The 19,451-nt window shown below is 34.5% G+C and overlaps 2 protein-coding genes across 2 annotated transcripts; one reads left to right on the top strand and one right to left on the bottom strand.

The window, feature by feature from the left end:
• Window positions 1-933: 933 nt before the first annotated feature.
• On the top strand, window positions 934-7,036 carry LOC139865914 (homeobox-leucine zipper protein ATHB-15-like). Its single transcript, XM_071854021.1, has 17 exons — window positions 934-1,531; window positions 2,174-2,333; window positions 2,416-2,501; window positions 2,613-2,703; window positions 2,801-2,896; window positions 3,002-3,115; window positions 3,281-3,364; window positions 3,456-3,611; window positions 3,715-3,789; window positions 3,879-3,985; window positions 4,459-4,651; window positions 4,734-4,919; window positions 5,043-5,123; window positions 5,209-5,343; window positions 5,428-5,859; window positions 6,482-6,631; window positions 6,730-7,036. Exons 1-17 carry the CDS (start codon window positions 1,317-1,319, stop codon window positions 6,874-6,876), a joined length of 2,508 nt encoding a protein of 835 aa, XP_071710122.1. The 5' UTR covers window positions 934-1,316; the 3' UTR covers window positions 6,877-7,036.
• A 1,623-nt stretch (window positions 7,037-8,659) lies between these two features.
• On the bottom strand, window positions 8,660-9,713 carry LOC139867216 (uncharacterized). Its single transcript, XM_071855547.1, has one exon. The coding sequence runs from the start codon at window positions 9,629-9,631 to the stop codon at window positions 9,080-9,082; it is 552 nt and encodes a 183-aa protein (XP_071711648.1). The 5' UTR covers window positions 9,632-9,713; the 3' UTR covers window positions 8,660-9,079.
• Between the last annotated feature and the right edge of the window lie 9,738 nt (window positions 9,714-19,451).

Genomic DNA, 19,451 nt, shown 5'->3' with positions numbered 1-19,451 from the left:
TGAAAGTATAAAAAATAGGAGTGGAAATATTACCTCCCATATATAAAACTAAAATGGCTTGTATAAGAGTAATAATTGATGTACCACCAAATTATACTAATACAGTAATACATATGCATTACCATGATATAGTGTATACTCTATAATACATGGGAGGTCGGGAGTGGAAATAAAGTGATCAACTGATTAGGACCCATGATTTTCAGGGGGTCAGGATTTCATATATATACAAATAAGAAGATTTGAGAATCATGGAATTAGGGAACACAACTGAATCAGTGAAGGCGAAGCATAATAGGCACGAAAACAACAATAAAAAAGCTTAAAAAATAAATTAAAGCCAAACAGCATTCTAGCAAGGCCCAAATGAGCTTATTTTTAAATAGATTATATTATTCGTCAGTGTCTAAAAACCTTTTTTAAATACCTTATATAAAGCTTAAGGGTCTTTTTTTCTGGCAGTTAAATTCTTGGGACCAGCCATGCTATAATACTTAATACTTTTAATATACTCCGTATAGTTTAAGGAAATTTTTTGATAAATTACAAATTCATGTTTTTTGCACAATAATGTTGTGCAATCCAAACTAATTGTAAAGTTGAATGTTGTGCAATATAGAACTAATGGCAAATTGGTAAATTGAGCATAAGGATTAGGCATCATGGATGTAGGGAGGGGGACGCATCAAAGATTCAAAGATACAAAACAAAATCCAAAATTAATGGTGTAAGCAGACAGATTCAGACTTCAACAGTCTTACACTCTCACCTGCCAGCATAGTATCATATATAGGTGACAGTTAAAACAACAAAGTATAGTTTTTTTTTTTTTTCAATTAAAAGTAAAAAAATAAAATATATACTCTGTTACTAATAAAAGCAAAGTAGCAACCAGCAAATAGGCTAATCCTAATCCCACCCAGTCCATCATATCATATCAACCCTACACTCCTAAACCCCACTAACCTATTTCTCTTCCTTTTTCACAAATTTTTTTAGGGTTCTTAAAAAGCTCATCAATTTCACACAATCTTCTCACAAGATCTTTCATTTACTCCACCCCATCATGTCTTTTGGTTCAAAAACGTTAATATCCTTATCTTTTTGAACTCAAGAATTCAAGATGTTTCAAAGGTTAGGGACGATAGTAAAAAGGTAAAATAGATACAAATTGCTATATCTATTGTAGGGTTTTGAATGAAAGCATAAAAAGATACATTTTTCTTGAAGTTTAGAGGATATTAACAAAAGGGTATTAGTTTTTATCATTAAAGAAGGTTAAAGTTGTGACATTTTTAAGTTTTGTTAAGAAAAAAATGATGATGGCGATGTCATGCAAAGATGGTAAAGGGGCAATACTTGATAATGGGAAGTATGTTAGATACACACCTGAACAAGTTGAAGCCCTAGAAAGGTTATATCATGAGTGCCCAAAACCAAGTTCTATACGCCGTCAGCAACTCATCCGTGAATGCCCTATTCTCTCTAACATTGAACCTAAACAGATCAAAGTTTGGTTCCAAAATCGAAGGTATAACTAAAACTTTACTATTCTGTAATATATATGCTTTAAGTTCATAGTTTTGTAGGTGTTAAATATTTGATGTTTTTGTGAAGATTCTTGAATGTGTGTACAAATCTTGATTTGTCTGTACTTAAAGTTCATACCTTTGAAAGTGTTGAAATAATGGTTTTGTTGTAGGGATAAATGGGTTAGAAAGTACCTGTAGATTTTTAAGTGTAGATTTCTTGATGTTTATTTACATAATTCTTTAATGGGTGTGGGAGTCTTAGTTTTTGTTGAAGTTCGTAGGTTTATTAATGTATGAATTTTTTTTAAGGTTTTTAAAATTGCTGTGCAAATATTATTTTTGTGTTCAAGTTCATTGCTTTTTGATCTTAAGTTTTTGAGGTTATGTGGAGATTTTAAATGGGTATGAAAATCTGTAATTTTCCTGTCCAAGGTGTAGGCTTTTTTAGTCTAGAGTTCTTCGCTTTTGTAAAATGGTTTTTAAATCTTTATTTTTATGCTTCAAGGTCATAGTTTTATAAAACTTGAATTTTTCTATGTATTTGTAAAGATTTTTAAATGGGTGTGCAAATCTTTATTTTGTATTTACAGTTTATAGCTTTTGATTTTTATGAAGATTATGTTCATTTGTTTCTTGTATAGATGTAGAGAAAAACAGAGGAAAGAGGCTTCGCGCCTTCAAGGTGTGAACCGCAAACTTTCAGCCATGAACAAGCTCCTGATGGAAGAAAACGATCGATTGCAGAAACAAGTGTCACATTTGGTGTATGAAAATGGTTATTTTCGACAGAAAACTCCCAATGTAAGCATCATTTTTCATACGAATCACACGTCATACACATACGTATTGTATTTTCTGAAAGTAATGTTTGTGGGTAATACAGAAGACACTTGCTACAAAAGATACGAGTTGTGAATCGGTGGTGACAAGTCATCATTTGACTCCTCCAAAGGATGCTAGTCCTGCTGGGTCAGTGAAAATGCATTCAATTTGTTGGTTCTGTTTATTTTTTATTTTTTTAAATATATCTTGTTATTTGTTATGTAATCTTACTTAAACTCGAATGTTTTGTTTTTCAAGACTTTTGTCCATCGCTGAAGAAACTTTAACAGAGTTTTTATCTAAGGCTACTGGAACCGCCGTTGAGTGGGTCCAAATGCCTGGAATGAAGGTATACATATACATATCATGATATTTCTTCTGTGTAATTTATAATATTTATGATTATAATTATTATTATTGTTCTGACTTAAATTTTTAATATGTAGCCTGGTCCGGATTCCATTGGAATCGTCGCTATTTCTCATGGTTGCACTGGTGTGGCAGCACGTGGTTGCGGCCTGGCCAGTCTTGAGCCTACAAGGGTGAGTAAATGTGATCTTCACTAAAAATAAAGTGCTAAAAATAAATTGTAAAGCCGGATAAAACTGGCTATCGGCTAAAGTTTGAAGACACATTGTTTGTTTCAGGTTGCTGAGATCCTCAAGGATCGCCCCTCGTGGTATCGTGATTGTCGAGCTGTTGACGTGGTTAACTTGTTACCCACTGCCAATGGTGGAACCATTGAGCTTATTTACATGCAGGTGTGTGAGATAATATATGCTATTAATGATTACTAGATTTTAATCAAAATTTATGCAGAAGTTTATTAACCAAACGTTTCAAAACTTTGCATAATCTTATTAAGAAATGTTGCTTTATTCATACTTTTAGAATATTCTGATTTTGAATTTTATTTGTTGGTGTAGCTTTATGCACCAACTACTTTGGCTACTGCTCGTGATTTCTGGCTGCTGCGTTATACTTCTGCTACAGAAGACGGCAGTCTAGTGGTATACTCTAATTAAATTTTATAAAGAATTATATTTTTATTCTACGTTTCTTTGTTGCACTCAAATATGTGTTATATGGTTGGATGTGTAGGTTTGCGAAAGATCACTACCGAACACTCAAAATGGTCCGAGCATGCCATCGGTTCAAAACTTTGTGCGAGGTGAAGTGTTGCCTAGTGGGTATCTTATCAGACCTTGTGAAGGAGGTGGTTCGATTATTCATATTGTCGATCATATGAGCTTAGAGGTAGGTAGATCATACTTTATATAAAAAAATAAAATATATATTTTTCTTCATTATTTGGATTTAAGTTATTATAATTATAATTATAATTGTGATTCTACGATAGGCATGGAGTGTGCCAGAAGTGCTGCGCCCGTTATATGAATCGTCAACCGTGCATGCTCAGAAAACAACAATGATGGTATTTTGCATTTTAATTCCTTTTTCTTAACGTTTTTTTTTTCTTTATCATAGTGTGATTAGATGCATTACATAGTCGATTTTCAACAGGCTTTACGCCAACTCAGGCAGATAGCTCAAGAAGCTTCTCAATCCAATGCCCCTAATTGGGGCCGAAGGCCTGCAGCGTTAAGAGCACTCAGCCAAAGGTTAAGCAGGTAAATTATGTCAACGCCATTTTAACAAGTTTCACTACAACAAATACGTGATTGCTATGTAATTACTAATTATTTGCACAGTTATTAGGAAAATTAGTTAAAAGTGATTACACATTTTAGTAAACGCTCGAGGTTCCAAAACTCGCTACTTGGTGAGTACTCGGTCGGGTTATTTTTGAGGAGTACTCAAAAACTCCGGGAATACTCGACTCGGATGTTGACCAAGTTTGACTTTGGTTAATTTGTCCTATTTCCCCAGTAATCCCAAGTGTTGGCAGAGTTTTGACCGAATTTTGACCTATTTCTCGAGTAATCCCGAGCTTTGGCCTAGTTTGACTGAGTACTTGCCGAGAACTCCCCGAGTTGCAAAAACCGAGTACTGACCTAGGTGAACGGTGTAGAAACATGTTGTGCACTTGTTAGTAATTATCCAGGGTTTTTAGCCGTTAAACTTGATGTGTTTTTATTGTCAGGGGTTTCAATGAAGCTGTTAACGGGTTTACAGACGAAGGTTGGTCAATGATCGATAATGACGGCATCGATGATGTCACTATCCTTGTGAACTCGTCTCCCGAAAAGCTTATGGGATTGAATCTATCTTTCGGAAATGGTTACACACCTGTCAGTAATTCTGTACTGTGTGCAAAAGCATCTATGTTGTTACAGGTTAGTTATTGATTTTGCCCCGTCAGCGTTTACAGGTCAGAATTTTCTAACCGCATAACCGTTTTTTTTTTTTTTTTGGTAGAATGTTCCCCCAGCTCTGCTCTTAAGGTTCTTAAGGGAGCATCGGTCAGAATGGGCAGACAACAATATCGATGCTTACTCTGCTGCAGCGGTCAAACTTGGACCGTGTAACGTTCCCGGGTCCCACATCGGTAATTATGGAGGTCAAGTTATTCTTCCTCTTGCACACACACTTGAACATGAAGAGGTAAGTTAAATCATGTTTGATATACTCCATTAAAGCTTAAAGTTGTATTTTTGTTTGTGAATTTTGTCTGAAGATAAATTTAAGTTTAATTTAATTTAATTTCTTTTTAATATTACTTTATAGTTATTGGAAGTTATCAAATTGGAGGGCGTTGAGCATCGTCTTGAAGATGCATTAATGCCAAGAGACATGTTTCTGCTTCAAGTATGTTTCGCCTTCATTAATTTATAATCTCGATTTGTGAATAAGACCGTATATGTTGCTTATAAAGCACGTATATTTTATATAGTTATGCAGTGGAATGGATGAAAATGCTGTCGGCATGTGCGCCGAACTTATATTCGCTCCGATCGATTCTTCGTTTGCTGACGATGCTCCTCTATTGCCTTCCGGATTTCGCATTATTCCTCTCGATTCTGGCAAAGTTAGCATTTTTACACAATTAGTCCCTTTTATATAATCTTTTTTGGCCACAATGTTTGTTATGTGATATTAATAATATATGTAGGAAACATCAAGTCCGAACCGAACACTTGATCTTGCTTCGGCTTTAGAGATAGGTGGGCCCGGGAATAAGTTATCTGGCGATCATAACGTGGCTAGCGGGACAACAAGATCAGTGATGACAATAGCATTTGAATTTGCGTTTGAGAGCCACATGCAAGAAAGTGTAGCATCGATGGCTCGTCAATATGTGCGAACCATTATCTCGTCGGTTCAACGAGTGGCGTTGGCGTTGTCGCCATCTCATCTGAACCCTAATGGAGTTTTGCAGGCGTCTGCGGGCCCCCCTGAAGCGCATACTCTAGCTCGTTGGATTGCACGTAGTTATCGATGTTACTTGGGTGTCGAGCTACTTAAAGGTGTGGGCCAGGGAAATGAATCGATTCTTAAGTCTCTTTGGCACCATTCGGATGCTATCATGTGCTGCTCTCTTAAGGTGCGCTTTAACTTAATTTTTGCCATTTGACTACTAACTAATGTTGCAATTACAAAAAATTTATATTTCCCAAAGTAAATCTTCTATTATTAAATTTGGTTTATTCTAAAAAGAATGTTGATTTCTAAATTAAGTTACTTCTAAATTTACCATTCCACCCAACTTTATGTATTTTCTCAAAAGAGTATTCCTCAAAGTATGTGTACACGCAACGGTATCATAAAATAGACTTTAGACTTCCTAATTCTTCGCATTGTTGCAAAACTCGGAATCACTTGGCGAGTAATCGATTTTTGCAACCTGAGATTACTCGGCAAAAATTTGGGATTACTCAGAAAATCGGTCAAAACTCAGCCAAAACCCGAGATTACTCGGGAAATCAGTCAAAAATGGTCAACACTCACTAAATCAGTCAAAGTCAAACTTGGTCAAAAGACCGAGTACTCCCCGAGTTCCCGAGTACTCCCTAAAAAGTCCCGACCGAGTACTCCGAGATGTGCAAGTGTCAGCAGTTTAACAAAAAGTTCCACGTCATGTAAAGATGTGCAAAATAACATATTTTTATCGTACCGTTGGTTATCTGTAGTCACGTATATTGTGACATATCTACCGTTTGATGCAGGCGTTGCCAGTTTTCACTTTTGCGAACCAGGCAGGGCTTGATATGCTTGAAACGACACTAGTCGCGCTTCAAGAAATCACTCTGGAAAAGATTCTTGATGAACATGGAAGAAAAAGTCTTTACTCCGAGTTTCCGCAAATTATGCAACAGGTAATTAACTATATCGGAACTCATTAAATTATTATTTATCTAAAGAACAAGAAGATTAATTATTATTTAATAATAATTGTTTCTTTTAATTATTACAGGGTTTTGCGTGTCTTCAAGGGGGGATATGTTTATCGAGCATGGGGAGACCGGTGTCTTATGAGAGAGCAGTGGCATGGAAGGTGTTGGATGAAGAAGAAAATGTTCACTGCATCTGCTTTATGTTTATCAACTGGTCATTTGTTTAAACTTAATTATCTTTAATTAACAAGTAAGATGAAAACTTACTTTTGGATACAATTGCATCTTTTGAACTAAGCTTTGTTTTCGTGTAGCACAACTTGATCCTTTTGTTACTTGTGATTTGTATCCCTGTTTTATGTATGTTAATGACAACTAGCTACTGCTGTTTCTATGATTTTCATTTGTTTAATTACTTGTGTTGTTATTTCTGCTTTATGAACTGTTTCGATGAGCATTTAGTACTGCGACTTCTTGATCTTGAGTCTTGACGTAAAAAGTTAACCAAATGTGATATCGTTATGGGTTTCTTTAACCCTAAACTATTGTCCTTGAACGGTAAACGAATTGAACTTGTAGCTTTAAGGATGATGAGCTAATTCGATACAGCTAAGGCCAAACGTCTAATTTAGTTTGACATATTAAGTTCGAATATAAAGATGAATGTATACGTATCTATTCATAGTAACTAACTAGCATCATTATTGTTAACGGTCATGGAATAACCTGATTAAGTTTAGTACTCCTGAGTAAAATATACTTGGTACTAGTCTTCCAATCACATATTTAAGAATCTGATTCGTTTACCCGTTAAATCAAGCCTCTTCTCGCATATTTAAATATCTTATTCGTTTACCCGTTTAGATCAAGCCAGTTTGTCATTAAAGAAACATGATGACATATTGAAGACACATGATAGCTTGAACATTAAAAGACTAAAGTACTTTTTAAGAATAAATTATATTATATACCTATATCTAAAACGCATGCTAAAACCAATAGTACTATTCCTTTATTCAATTTTAAAACATTAATCCTCTAACTTTTATTAAAATACAAATCAAACTCCCACTTTATTCGTATATTTTTTCTAAATTTCACAACCTTAGCCCCCTAACTTTTATTAAATACAAATCGAACCCCCACTTTACTAACTTTTTTTTTTTACTAATATTCAATTTTCACAAACTTAACCCCCTAACTTTTATTAAAATACAAATCGAACTCCCACTTTATACGTATATTTTTTTCAAATTTCACAAACTTAACCCCCTAACTTTTATTAAAATACAAATCGAACCCCCACTTTACTAACTTTTTTTTTAAAATAAAACCCGAACGCTAAAAGAAGCAACTTTCACAAAATGAACAACCCTTCAATGTTAGATGTCGAAAAAAAATTCTTTTTTACAAAATAGATCAAGACTTTTTTTTTAACTCGCATTCAAAACAGAGCCCCCGACGCGAAGCGAGGGCTCCACAACTAGTTAAAAACAATCAATTTATTCAATTTTAACAAACTTAACCCCCTAACTTTTATTAAAATACAAATCGAACCCCCACTTTATTCGTATATTTTTTTCAAATTTCACAACCTTAGCCCCCTAACTTTTATTAAAATACAAATCGAACCCCCACTTTACTAACTTTTTTTTTTTTTACTAATATTCAATTTTCACAAACTTAACCCCCTAACTTTTATTAAAATACAAATCGAACTCCCACTTTATACGTATATTTTTTCCAAATTTCACAAACTTAACCCCCTAACTTTTATTAAAATACAAATCGAACCCCCACTTTACTAACTTTTTTTTTTAAAATAAAACCCGAACGCTAAAAGAAGCAACTTTCACAAAAGGAACAACCCTTCAATGTTAGATGTTGAAAAAAAAATCTTTTTTACAAAATAGATCAAGACTTTTTTTTTTAACTCGCATTCAAAACGGAGCCCCCGACGCGAAGCGAGGGCTCCACAACTAGTTAAAAACAATCAATCGATTACATATATGGTATTGAAAAACAAATTCATTCACCCTTTTAGCTTCAAATTAGTTACAACTTACAAAACACACTTTACAAGAATTAATTGACACTCGATCACGACACAAACAATAACATAGTACAATTACAGTTACAATTGGAAAATAATGGACGACATACCAAACCTTTTAAAAACAACCAACACCTGAAAAAAACCCTGAAATCGGGTCAACATATGTTGGTTGGATATTGTCTTGTGTTTGGTTTAACAAATTTTCGATAAAAACCCATCTAGGAACATGTTTTGCTCTTTGTCCCTATACGAGTGTAACGTTTGAGCGTATCGAAGTTAAGCCATACTAATACTACCATCAAATCCTATTAATATTTCGACAAGTTATAATATAAAACCTTAGTGAAGTGAATGATACTCCGGAATTAATTAGTTTATTGCGCATTGACACCGTTGATATCTTTAGTTATTGCAGGGATGCAGCTTGAACTTCTAGCAATGCCACCTTTCTTGATCGGACCATGTTCTCTCGGGCTCAAAGATTTAGTCCGTAGTCTAGTCTTCTTCAATAGGTCTCTCATGGCTTCGGCTTGAGCTAAAACCGGATAGGCTCTATCACGTTTATTGAACCTAAAACAAGTGTTCATGTGACTACTCAATGCCTCTTCTTTATTCCCACCGTTTTTCTCCATTTCTTCCTTAACGGCTTCAGAACACAACCCGCAAATCCACTTCCCTAAGAACCGGTTATGAACCTTTTCCATGTATTCGGGTGTGCACTCTTCGATCATGCCACAACATTCACACTTAGCCTCAACCACCTCAGATATAGTGGTCAATGACTTGATATCGATCGCTTCTTTGCTCAATTCAAATGACATGTCAGACACTGTGCGTTTAAGGCCATCAGACGATAGTCTTGGTGGCTTGCTAAACGCCTGTGGCTGACTGTATGAGCTTACAATGGTGTCACAATTAGGTGCCATGTTGGAATGTAGTAAATAAATGAACACTTAATTAGAAGGTAGTACTGAAAGTGGAAAATATATGTAAAGAGTTTGATGATGAATTGTTAGCTTAGTGTAGAAGGGAAGTAACATGGGAAGGTTATTTATAATGAGAAAAGGAGGAGGATAAAGACGAGTGTTGTGAACCATGGTCATTCACATGTCATTGTTAAATAAATGTTGGACATTTTTAATCATGAATGTAATGTCAACTTCTTAGGTTGGTGTGAACATAATGAATATGTTCAATATTATTTAATGAAAAGAATGCATGGGCATGCACTAGAAATCAAGAATTTTACCAAATTTTTTCATTGTAATTTCATATATAATTTGCATGTGTATATAGTTTTTTTTATTTACGTTTTCGAGTTGGATTGTGAGCTGATCGACTAATCTTAGTACGACTACTCGTTTTGTAAGTTGTCCAGAGTCATCGCATGTTAACCTCCATAGTTACAAGGGATTTTTGTTTAAAACCTATATATTTTGATCCTCACACCTTTTTTAAACTTCGGTCATAGTTACGAAAGTGAATCATCATATCAATCTCATATATATCGGCAATTTAAATAACCTTTTTAAATTGGACTTCGTGGTTACGCTCGCCTATGTATTTCTTGTAATTTACTTAGCTCCTTGCTAAGCTTTTTTAATATAATTTTGCCGTTCCAAAAAAAAAAATATCAATCTCATAAATATTGTTGTCTGATGCCGGTAATCTTTAAAAGGATGTTTAATTATCAGATTATTAAATTTTTGTTGCACGTTTTTTTTGTTTCATGAAATCCTTGTATATATATCGGCCCGAGGATTAACTTTCGTAAAATTTGGTATTAGGGTGGAAACTGGAAAAAGCAGATTTTGGTAAAAGAATATTTTTAGCAGTAGAGGGGAAGAAAGGGGCTAAGATAAAATACTTGGAGGTAGTTTATTTAAATTTAAAACAAGGGTAGAATGGTCAATTTATGAAAAAGTGTATATGGATCAAAATAAAGTGTGTGAGGATCACCTCCCTTTTGTTATATACAGAGTGTCGTTTGTTTATTGTAGCAGAAGGAGATTTTGGCCTTTTTAAAACACTGAAAAAACCTATAGTACCGGATAGACTTTTGTAAAACATTTTTACATTGGATTTGGATCAATTTTACTTGGATTTTAGAACAATAAAATTATAATAAATAACCTAAATTATTATTATTATTATTATTATTATTATTATTATTATTATTATTATTATTATTATTATTATTATTATTATTATTATTATTATTATTATTACAAGTTTTATTATCATTTATTTATTTATTTATTTAATGGCGGTTAGGTATCACAATCGAACTAAATGCGATGTTGGAACTCACCTCACCTATTATTTCTTTGATGAACCATTACAGTCCTACGACTCCTACAGCCCCTCAAGAGGAAAATCCCACAATGAATCCATACGGGCATCGTCCGTGGTCAGTGGCGGCACTAATTTTTTTTCGCCAGAGGTGAAAAGTTTTTTAATAGTGTTCACATTCACATTAAATTTTTTTCTTCCAGTCTTTCATGCAAAAATACAACATTTTGGGGGTTGAAGGCAAAATATGGAGAATTTTGAACAAAATACAACATTTTAGGTCATGTGCTTTTAATTTGAGAGAAAAATATGAAGACTTTTAAACAAAGTACAACATTTTTTTCTTCAATGTATAGAGTTCAACAATGAAAAAGATAGAGGCTTTTGGGTCATAGACTTTTGGGGCGGGGCAAAAAGAAAAATTCAAAATTTTAACCTTAAAAATTTCAAATTCAGTGGGGGCAGGTGCCCCCTGCCCCACTCTGGTTTCACCGATGCCCATGGTAAAATTCTTTCGGGTGAGGCTCAAACACATAAATGTTCGAAACCTCAGAGGTTCATGAAATGAGCGGGTAACCACAAAAGAATATATTTTTGCAGAACATGAGAGTCGAACCGCAAACCTCTCTTATGAGAAGTCATGTCACCAACAATGCATTAACCCCTTACGCTTAAAAATTCTATATTATACATGCTACTCTCTCCGTCTCATTCCAATAGTCCATGTTTGACTTTTCAAGTCTTTCGTTATCAACTTTAACTTAAAATATATTTGTTTATGTTATGTATTACTTGATTAAATTTATATGAATGTATTAGGCTTTAAATGTGTTTTCATTTATATAATGGTTATTAAATAATACATAACACAAACAAATATATTTTAAGTCAAAATTAGTAAAGAAAGAGTTGAAAAGTTAAACAAAGACTATTAGAATGAGACGGAGAGAGTAATATTTTTTTACATAGATGAGAAGTTTATTTATGACAATTAACTTGTTACAACCAAATAGGAGTATAATTTAGTGCGAATCAATTAAGGTTTAAACATATTTTTATATGTTCAAATAAACATATGTAAATGATAATTAAATTTTTCTCGATTTAACATATGAAATATATAATATGTTAAATACTTTTTGTCACTGTAAAATAAACAATTTTAAAACACCTACATTATCAAGCAATAGCATATTTTTGGGAGTACATGGATGAGTCATGGTCCTCTCAAAATTTTAGTTAATATTAATGCTTTGTAGAATATTTCACAAACATTTAAGCTGATTCATTGACTTTAGACACTTGCAACATTATAATTTGGACTTGATAATTTAATTTAACTATAAAATACATATACATGTAAATTAAACAAACATTAATTTTAAACTTGTATTTGTTCTACATGGAGTATATATAATAAGCTATAAGCTATATCATTTATTATAATTATAATAGTGATCGTATATTATGTTGGTCTTCCTCAAATTATGATCAAGATATGCCCCTTCAAAAATTGTGTTTAAGATTCGTCACTGTTAAACAATATTAAACGTTTTGTTCGATCATATATATAAAAACTACCTTACATCATTTAACACAACAACAACAATAAAACCAAAAATCACATGCGTGGTGTATGAGGAGGTGAGATGTAGACAATCATTTCCATATCTTTGAATAAAGAGAAGTCATTTCTCCATCCAGAGTGATACACTTCAAAAAGTAGAGAAAGTTCTCTCTCTCTTCGACGGATAAAGAGATTGCTGAATGAACATCCGACTAATAACTAGAATATATATATATATATATATATATATATATGGGCAGGTTCAAACGAAAACTACAAAAAATGTGATAACTGCGAGAACTTCTTATTTTCATAGTTTTTAATGCATTGAAATGCAACAAATTGCATGCAAATGTTAATAAATGCGCATATTATTAACAAACATATGTTCATTACTACAAATTACATGTTAAATTGTTAATTATATGAATTGTTCATATGTTACACAAACAAATATGCACTTGTGAACGTGAAATTATATATTTGATTATATAGGCAAAATATAAGTTTTTTCGGACTATATTATGTTCATTTTTTGGTGGAACCTCCCCGTAGACACCTTCACCAATCTCCGTGACATAATCTTAAGTGATCAGTCCCTCACTACACAACAAAATAGTTCCAACATTTGGCTAGCCGTTAAATGGGCATCCACTTACATCATCTGGAAATACATGAATCTTAAGGTTTTCGGCAAAAAAGAATGGTGCACCGCCACAATTTTATCTGAAATCCAAACACAATCATTCGCATGGATATCCAAAAGACACAAAAAATCAACGGTTATGTGGCATCAATGGCTAATCAATCCCGTCTCATATATCTCCTCGAATCATCAAAGATCTGGCATTGGTTAATTGTAACATGTCCTTTACATAGTCCTAGTCGTTAGATCATTCTTGACTTGGTTGTCCATTTTCACTTGGTTAAATGGGGAGCGTCAACCGACTTTGTCATCGCAAGTGCGGTACTGTCTGGTTGCCTCTTCCCAGCTTGATGTCTCAAGTCCTGGGGTGTCTATGGCCTCCTCGTTCATGAATGTGTATAGTTTTCATATTCGGACTCATTAAATTGTATAGTTATAGGGCTTTGTAACTCTCCGATATATGAATAAAAGTTTTTTGCTTGCTTTTCAAAAAAAAAAAAAAAATTATGTTCATTTTTATTCATCATCAATATTTAAGGGTGATTCAATCTATTCATATGTAAAAATCTTTGTAAATTAAAAGTTCTCATAGTTCTCGCATTTTTTGTAGTTCTCGTTTGAACTTTTGACTATATATATATATATATATATATATATATATATATATATATATATATATATATATATATATATATATAGGGGCAGGATCAATGGGGAAGTAACCAATCGGGGGAAAGCAAAAATTTTTTTTTTTTTTTTCGTTTTTTTTGAATTTTTTTTTCCCGGCATCAAGATCACACAAAAATATGAACATTTAGAAGAGACACTTCGTGATGAATGTTATTATTTAGGCGGGAAAACGATCGACAAAAATAACATTCAAGATAATATTGTTCGTGAAGAATATGAACATTTTTTTTTCATGTTTTGTGAAGTAAAATTTAGCCCGATTTAGAGTTTAGGGTTTAGGGTTTGGTGTTTTGGGTTTATTCCATAAACCCAAAACACCAAACCCTAAACCCTAAACCCTAAACTATAAACCGTTCGTGTTAAAAACTCAATCTAAATCCTAAATCTAAACCCTAAACCCTAAATTTCTAAACCCTAATATCTAAACCCTATAAACCCTAATATCTAAACCCTAATATCTAAACCCCAATAACTAAAACCTCAAAATACGCTCGAAAAACACGATAATTGTTATATATTACTTCTTCGAGCGTTTTTCCGCCAAAATAAAAACATTTATCACAAAGTGTCTCTACTAAATGTTCATATTTTCATCTCATCTATAATGTTCGTGAACAAAGTTTTTTCAAAAAACGAAAAAAAAAAAAGTTTTTGCTTCCCCCGCTTCCCCCCGAATGGTTACTTCCCTCTTGATCCTACCACTATCTATATATATATATATATATATATATATATATATATATATATATATATATATATATATATATATATATATATATATATATATAATAAAACATGAGACATCATTAAAATGATAGGATCAGACTTCCATGAGTTTTAATCTGTTGTTTATTCTTCCCTTTTTGTCCCTGCTTCTAGCCCAAAGTCGACATTACCCCTATATACTAATATGCATGGGCAAAATCGTAGCTTCTGTTTTATCCGAATGTCGTTTTGAGTTTGCGTTCACACTACACCCGGCCCCTCAAATTCGGCTTCATATACAAAACGACCCCCCAAATTTCTACTTTTTAGGGGTAAAAGCGTAAATATATAATTTTAAAAAAAACAAAAGAAAATGATTCCACCCGTATTTTTAACGGGCCCTATCTTCTCGCTCGGTCCGAGTTAAATTTTTCCGAGACCACCGTTCAACTCGAAAAAATCAGACGGACACAACGGGACTACCTATGCGCGAAACGGACATCGTTAAAAAACACTAAATAACGGGCCTTATATTCTCGCTCGGTGCGAGCTAAATTTTTCCGAGACCACCGTTCAACTCGATATTATTTTACGAACACAACGCGACTAACTATACGCGAAATGGACATCGTCAAAAAAACACTAAATATTTCGAGCTATATTTCATACATATACGTACACGTCCAACAAACAACCCAACCTACTAGATATATTAGGTACCAAACAACGTATATACAAATATGACCGCGCGTTGAACACAACCGCAGCAACGCGCGGTCGAATTTTTTCTAGTTCCGATCATTTTTAATTTTCTCCGGAAAGTTCTACTTCAATATACCAATTCAAATAATTAATATTAATTAAACTAATTTATATCATATATCTTTAAAAGTTGCAACTTTTAATGAACGAACGGTTAAAAGGGTCCATCAAAGTGTAGAAAGACCTAGTGTACGTTCACGTGTTGATATACTCGAACCATATGAACCAATTACTTGCATACGAAACAAACAGTCTCACCATCCATTCAAAAGATTGAGCTTAATTAGCCCTGTGCCCCTGTGCAACTTTGGTTCAATTCACGTGAGTCACGGAAATGATTAATTAAAAAAGACCTAAAAAAGTTAACAAAATCAAAAGGTGCAACCTAGTAACTTGATGCATTCGTGAGGCTGTAGATTGCAAGCATCAGTGCATATTTTAAAAAGGTTAATTTTTGTGGTCCAAAAATATAAAAGCCAAATCTTCTCGTGAGTCAATATATCTACATCTGTTGTGCACTGGAGTCGCTAGTATCTATCAAGGTTCACGAATAAGGTGTCACTGCCTATCAAAGATTAACCCTATCTTTTATTAGTTGTTGAATATTAATTTAATGAAATAATAAGATAATACTCCATTAATTAAGCTGTGGGTTTGTACGTATTTTGGGCCAATCATTTTATTATTTGTTTATTGTGTGTAGTTGGAACAACTAGTGGATACGAATGATATGATGATCTAGCTTACTAAATACGGAGTACTACCTAATAGAAAAATTACGGAGTACTTCTTAATATATTTTAGTATTGGGGATTGATATTTAAAATTGATAAATTCATGCATTAGTATTAAGATAACTTAATTATTATGATTATAAGAATAGATCTCTGAGCCGGTATGGATTTTCAACTTCTCGAGAAAATAGTCGAGATAGATGACAGGACCTTTTTCCCCTCTTCCTTACCGGGAGGGCAATATTCTCTTATGGCCTTCACCTCCCGCCCGACCTGAAAATAGAGAATCCAGCCCCCTTCTGATCCATTCATTTCTGCAAGCAGGGAGGATGCTGATGTCTTACCACTAGGCTATACTCCATATGGCCAGTTTTAGACGGTAGAACGGGGAGAGGGGGAAGGGGGAAGCGGGGCTCGAAGAACGAGCCGAGCCGTGCAAGGGCGCAGGGATATAGCAAGTAAGCAGAAGGGTTCTCCCTTAGGACCGACTACAACAAGCTTACGACTCTAATAGAAAGAAAGGGTAAGCTGTCTGTTCTATTTGCTTGCAATGTTATCCCAATCAAAGTTGGCGAACGCTTCTGTAACCTTAGACTCGTTACGCTGTTTGACCGGTAAATTATCAATGTTCTTTCGGCGACACGTTGTGCTTCGTTATATATGCTTTAGGTCTTTCTTTGTTATGTTGCTTGGTGGTCAGAATTTTCCCGAACTTTATTGCTGCTTATTTTTTGTAATTTAGTGCAATTGTTAATTAGGTTATTCTATGCTGGCGGTTTAAACATGATTACGTTTTCTTGTCAATTTTGTTCCACCCAAACAGTTGTTCCTAGGTTTGTACCTAAGCATGCCACTTGTTTAGCTAGGTGTGAGGTTTCTTTTGTAATAGTTGTATTTGATGATCAACTTAAGTATGCCACTTGTTTAGCTAGGTGTGAGGTTTCTTTTATAATAGTTGTATTTGTTGATTATCGGATCCATTTAATGTTATTACCTTTTATCGAGAAAAAAATTGTTTGATAGTAATCATCTTGTATAAATCAAAAGTTGTCATAGTAATAACTAAATACCCACTAAAATTCAGCAAACTAGATCGATTCCTAGTCAATGATCAATTCCTACAAGTTTGGGGAGATGTCACGGCAATAGCATTGGATCGAGGTTCGTCTGATCACTGTCCCATAGCTATTAGAAACTCGTTCACTGATTTCGTGCCTAAGCCATTTAAAATTTTCGATCTGTGGCTTGATTCTAAGGAAGCTGAAAAGGTGGTGATAGAAGCATGGAATAAGACTGTAAGTAGTAACCGAGATGACTGCAAGTTTAGGGATAAGCTAAAGAATGTCAAGATGGATTGAAGAGAATGGAGTAAAAAAAAATATGGGGGTCTCGATCAGGAAATTGAATTTTTTAAAAAAAGAAACATAGGCTTTAGAGATCAAAGCAGATGCTGGTATTATTTCAGAAACCGAGAAAGATAAATGGCTGGACTTGAGGGTTAAATGGCTAAAGAATGAACATGAGAAAGCTGAGATGCTTAGGCAGAAGGCTCGGGCAAAGTGGGATGCCGATGGGGATGACAATACTTCTTTTTTTCATGCATCGATTAAAAGAAGATGTAATGGCTCAGGTATTCGGGGTTTACATATAAACGGGGTTTGGAACGAGAGACCAGAAGAAATCAAAAAGGAGATCCACGGGTACTTCAGCAAACTGTTCGAAGAAAATTCATCCGAAAATCCAGTTTGGGAGTCACTCAACTCCCTGCAATTCAACAGAATCGAAGTCGGTGAAGCGGAAAGGTTAGAATTGCAGTTTACAGAAGATGAGATTTGGGAAGCTATTAAGGAGTGTGATCCGTCCAAAGCTCCGGGTCCAGATGGTTTTAATCTAAAATTCTTCAAAGTGTTTTTTTGACTAATAAAAGATGATTTGAAAAAGGCGTTAGATTGGTTTTGGAGTAAAGAAACCCTATCTCGAGGGTGCAACACATGTTTTATGACATTAATCCCAAAAAAATGGACACCTCTGAGCCTCGGGGAGTTTCGACCCATTAGCCTAATCGGAAGTCTTTATAAGATCCTAGCAAAAATTCTATCAAAAAGACTTCAAAAAGTAATTCACAAAGTGATTAGTGCGGAACAAAGCGCTTTTATGAAAGGAAGATTTATCCTAGACGGTATCCTGGTAGCAAATGAAGTGATTGATGAGGTGAAAAGGAAAAAAGAAAAGTGCATGATCTTTAAGGCCGACTTCGAAAAAGCGTTCGATAGCATCAATCATCATTTTATCTCGAAGATCATGGAAAGAATGGGTTTCAGAGTAAAGTGGCGGAATTGGATTAGTTCGTGTATTTCCTCGGCGTCGGTCTCGATTCTTGTAAACTGATCTCTAACCGAAGAATTCACCCTCCGAAGGGGGATTCGTCAAGGAGATCCCCTATCGCCCTATTTATTCATCATTGTGGCGGAGGGACTTAATGCAATGATAAAACAAGCTCTCCAAGTGAATTTAATTAAAGGTATTGAGGTAGGAAAGGATCGAGTAGTCATATCTCACCTACAATACGCCGACGATACCATGATATTTGGCGAATGGAGTAGAAAAAATATTTGCAACGTGTTCAAGGTCCTTAAATATTTCGAGATCTTTTCGGGATTAAAAGTTAATGTTTCAAAAAGCTGTTTGTTCGGAGTAGGTGTTAGTTCTAATATGGTTGAAACCATGGCAAGTAGATTCGGATGCCAAGTTGGAGTTTTCCCGTTTTCGTATCTAGGTGTCCCTATCGGGTGAAAAATGAAAAATATTAAAGAATGGGAGCCATATATAGATAAATTCCATAAGAGGTTAGATAGTTGGAAAGCAAAGTTGATGTCATTTGGGGGTCGACCAACACTCGTCAAATCGATCCTTAGTAGCCTCCCGTTGTATGCTTTCTCTCTTTTTCGTGCTCCGACAAGCGTCATCAACAAGCTCAAAGGTTTGCGTCGTTTATTTTTTTGGGGCGGGTCGGGAGAGTAGAAAAAACTCTCGTGGGTAAAATGGGAAGATGTATTGTGTCCGTTTGGGGGGGGGGGTTAAACATCGGGTCTTTGAGAGCAAAAAATCTAGCACTACTAGCTAAATGGTGGTGGAGGTTTTTAAATGATAAACACTCACTTTGGTCAAAAACCATTTCAAGTATATATGGGCGGGATGGGGGGTTGGGGAGTCATTCATGCATCGGGTCAGGAAAGGGGGCGATATGGAAGAATATAAGCAATGTCGGGATTATCATTGATAATCTCGGCATTCAATTTACTAACTCGTTCATGAAGGTTGTTTGTAAAGGGGACGATTGTCTATTTTGG

This window comes from Rutidosis leptorrhynchoides, chromosome 9 (assembly GCF_046630445.1).
Source record: "Rutidosis leptorrhynchoides isolate AG116_Rl617_1_P2 chromosome 9, CSIRO_AGI_Rlap_v1, whole genome shotgun sequence".
Taxonomy (NCBI): domain Eukaryota; kingdom Viridiplantae; phylum Streptophyta; class Magnoliopsida; order Asterales; family Asteraceae; genus Rutidosis; species Rutidosis leptorrhynchoides.
Note: the sequence above shows the minus strand (reverse complement) of the source record. Positions and strands in the feature narration are given on the sequence as shown.

Excerpts from the sequence above, each read along its gene's own strand:
- LOC139865914 (XM_071854021.1), top strand. The coding sequence starts at position 1,317 with ATGATGATGGCGATGTCATGCAAAGATGGTAAAGGGGCAATACTTGAT. Across the intron at positions 2,502-2,612 it reads AAGGATGCTAGTCCTGCTGG|ACTTTTGTCCATCGCTGAAG; the intron begins GTCAGTGAAAAT and ends TTGTTTTTCAAG. Across the intron at positions 3,790-3,878 it reads CTCAGAAAACAACAATGATG|GCTTTACGCCAACTCAGGCA; the intron begins GTATTTTGCATT and ends GATTTTCAACAG.
- LOC139867216 (XM_071855547.1), bottom strand. The coding sequence starts at position 9,631 with ATGGCACCTAATTGTGACACCATTGTAAGCTCATACAGTCAGCCACAG.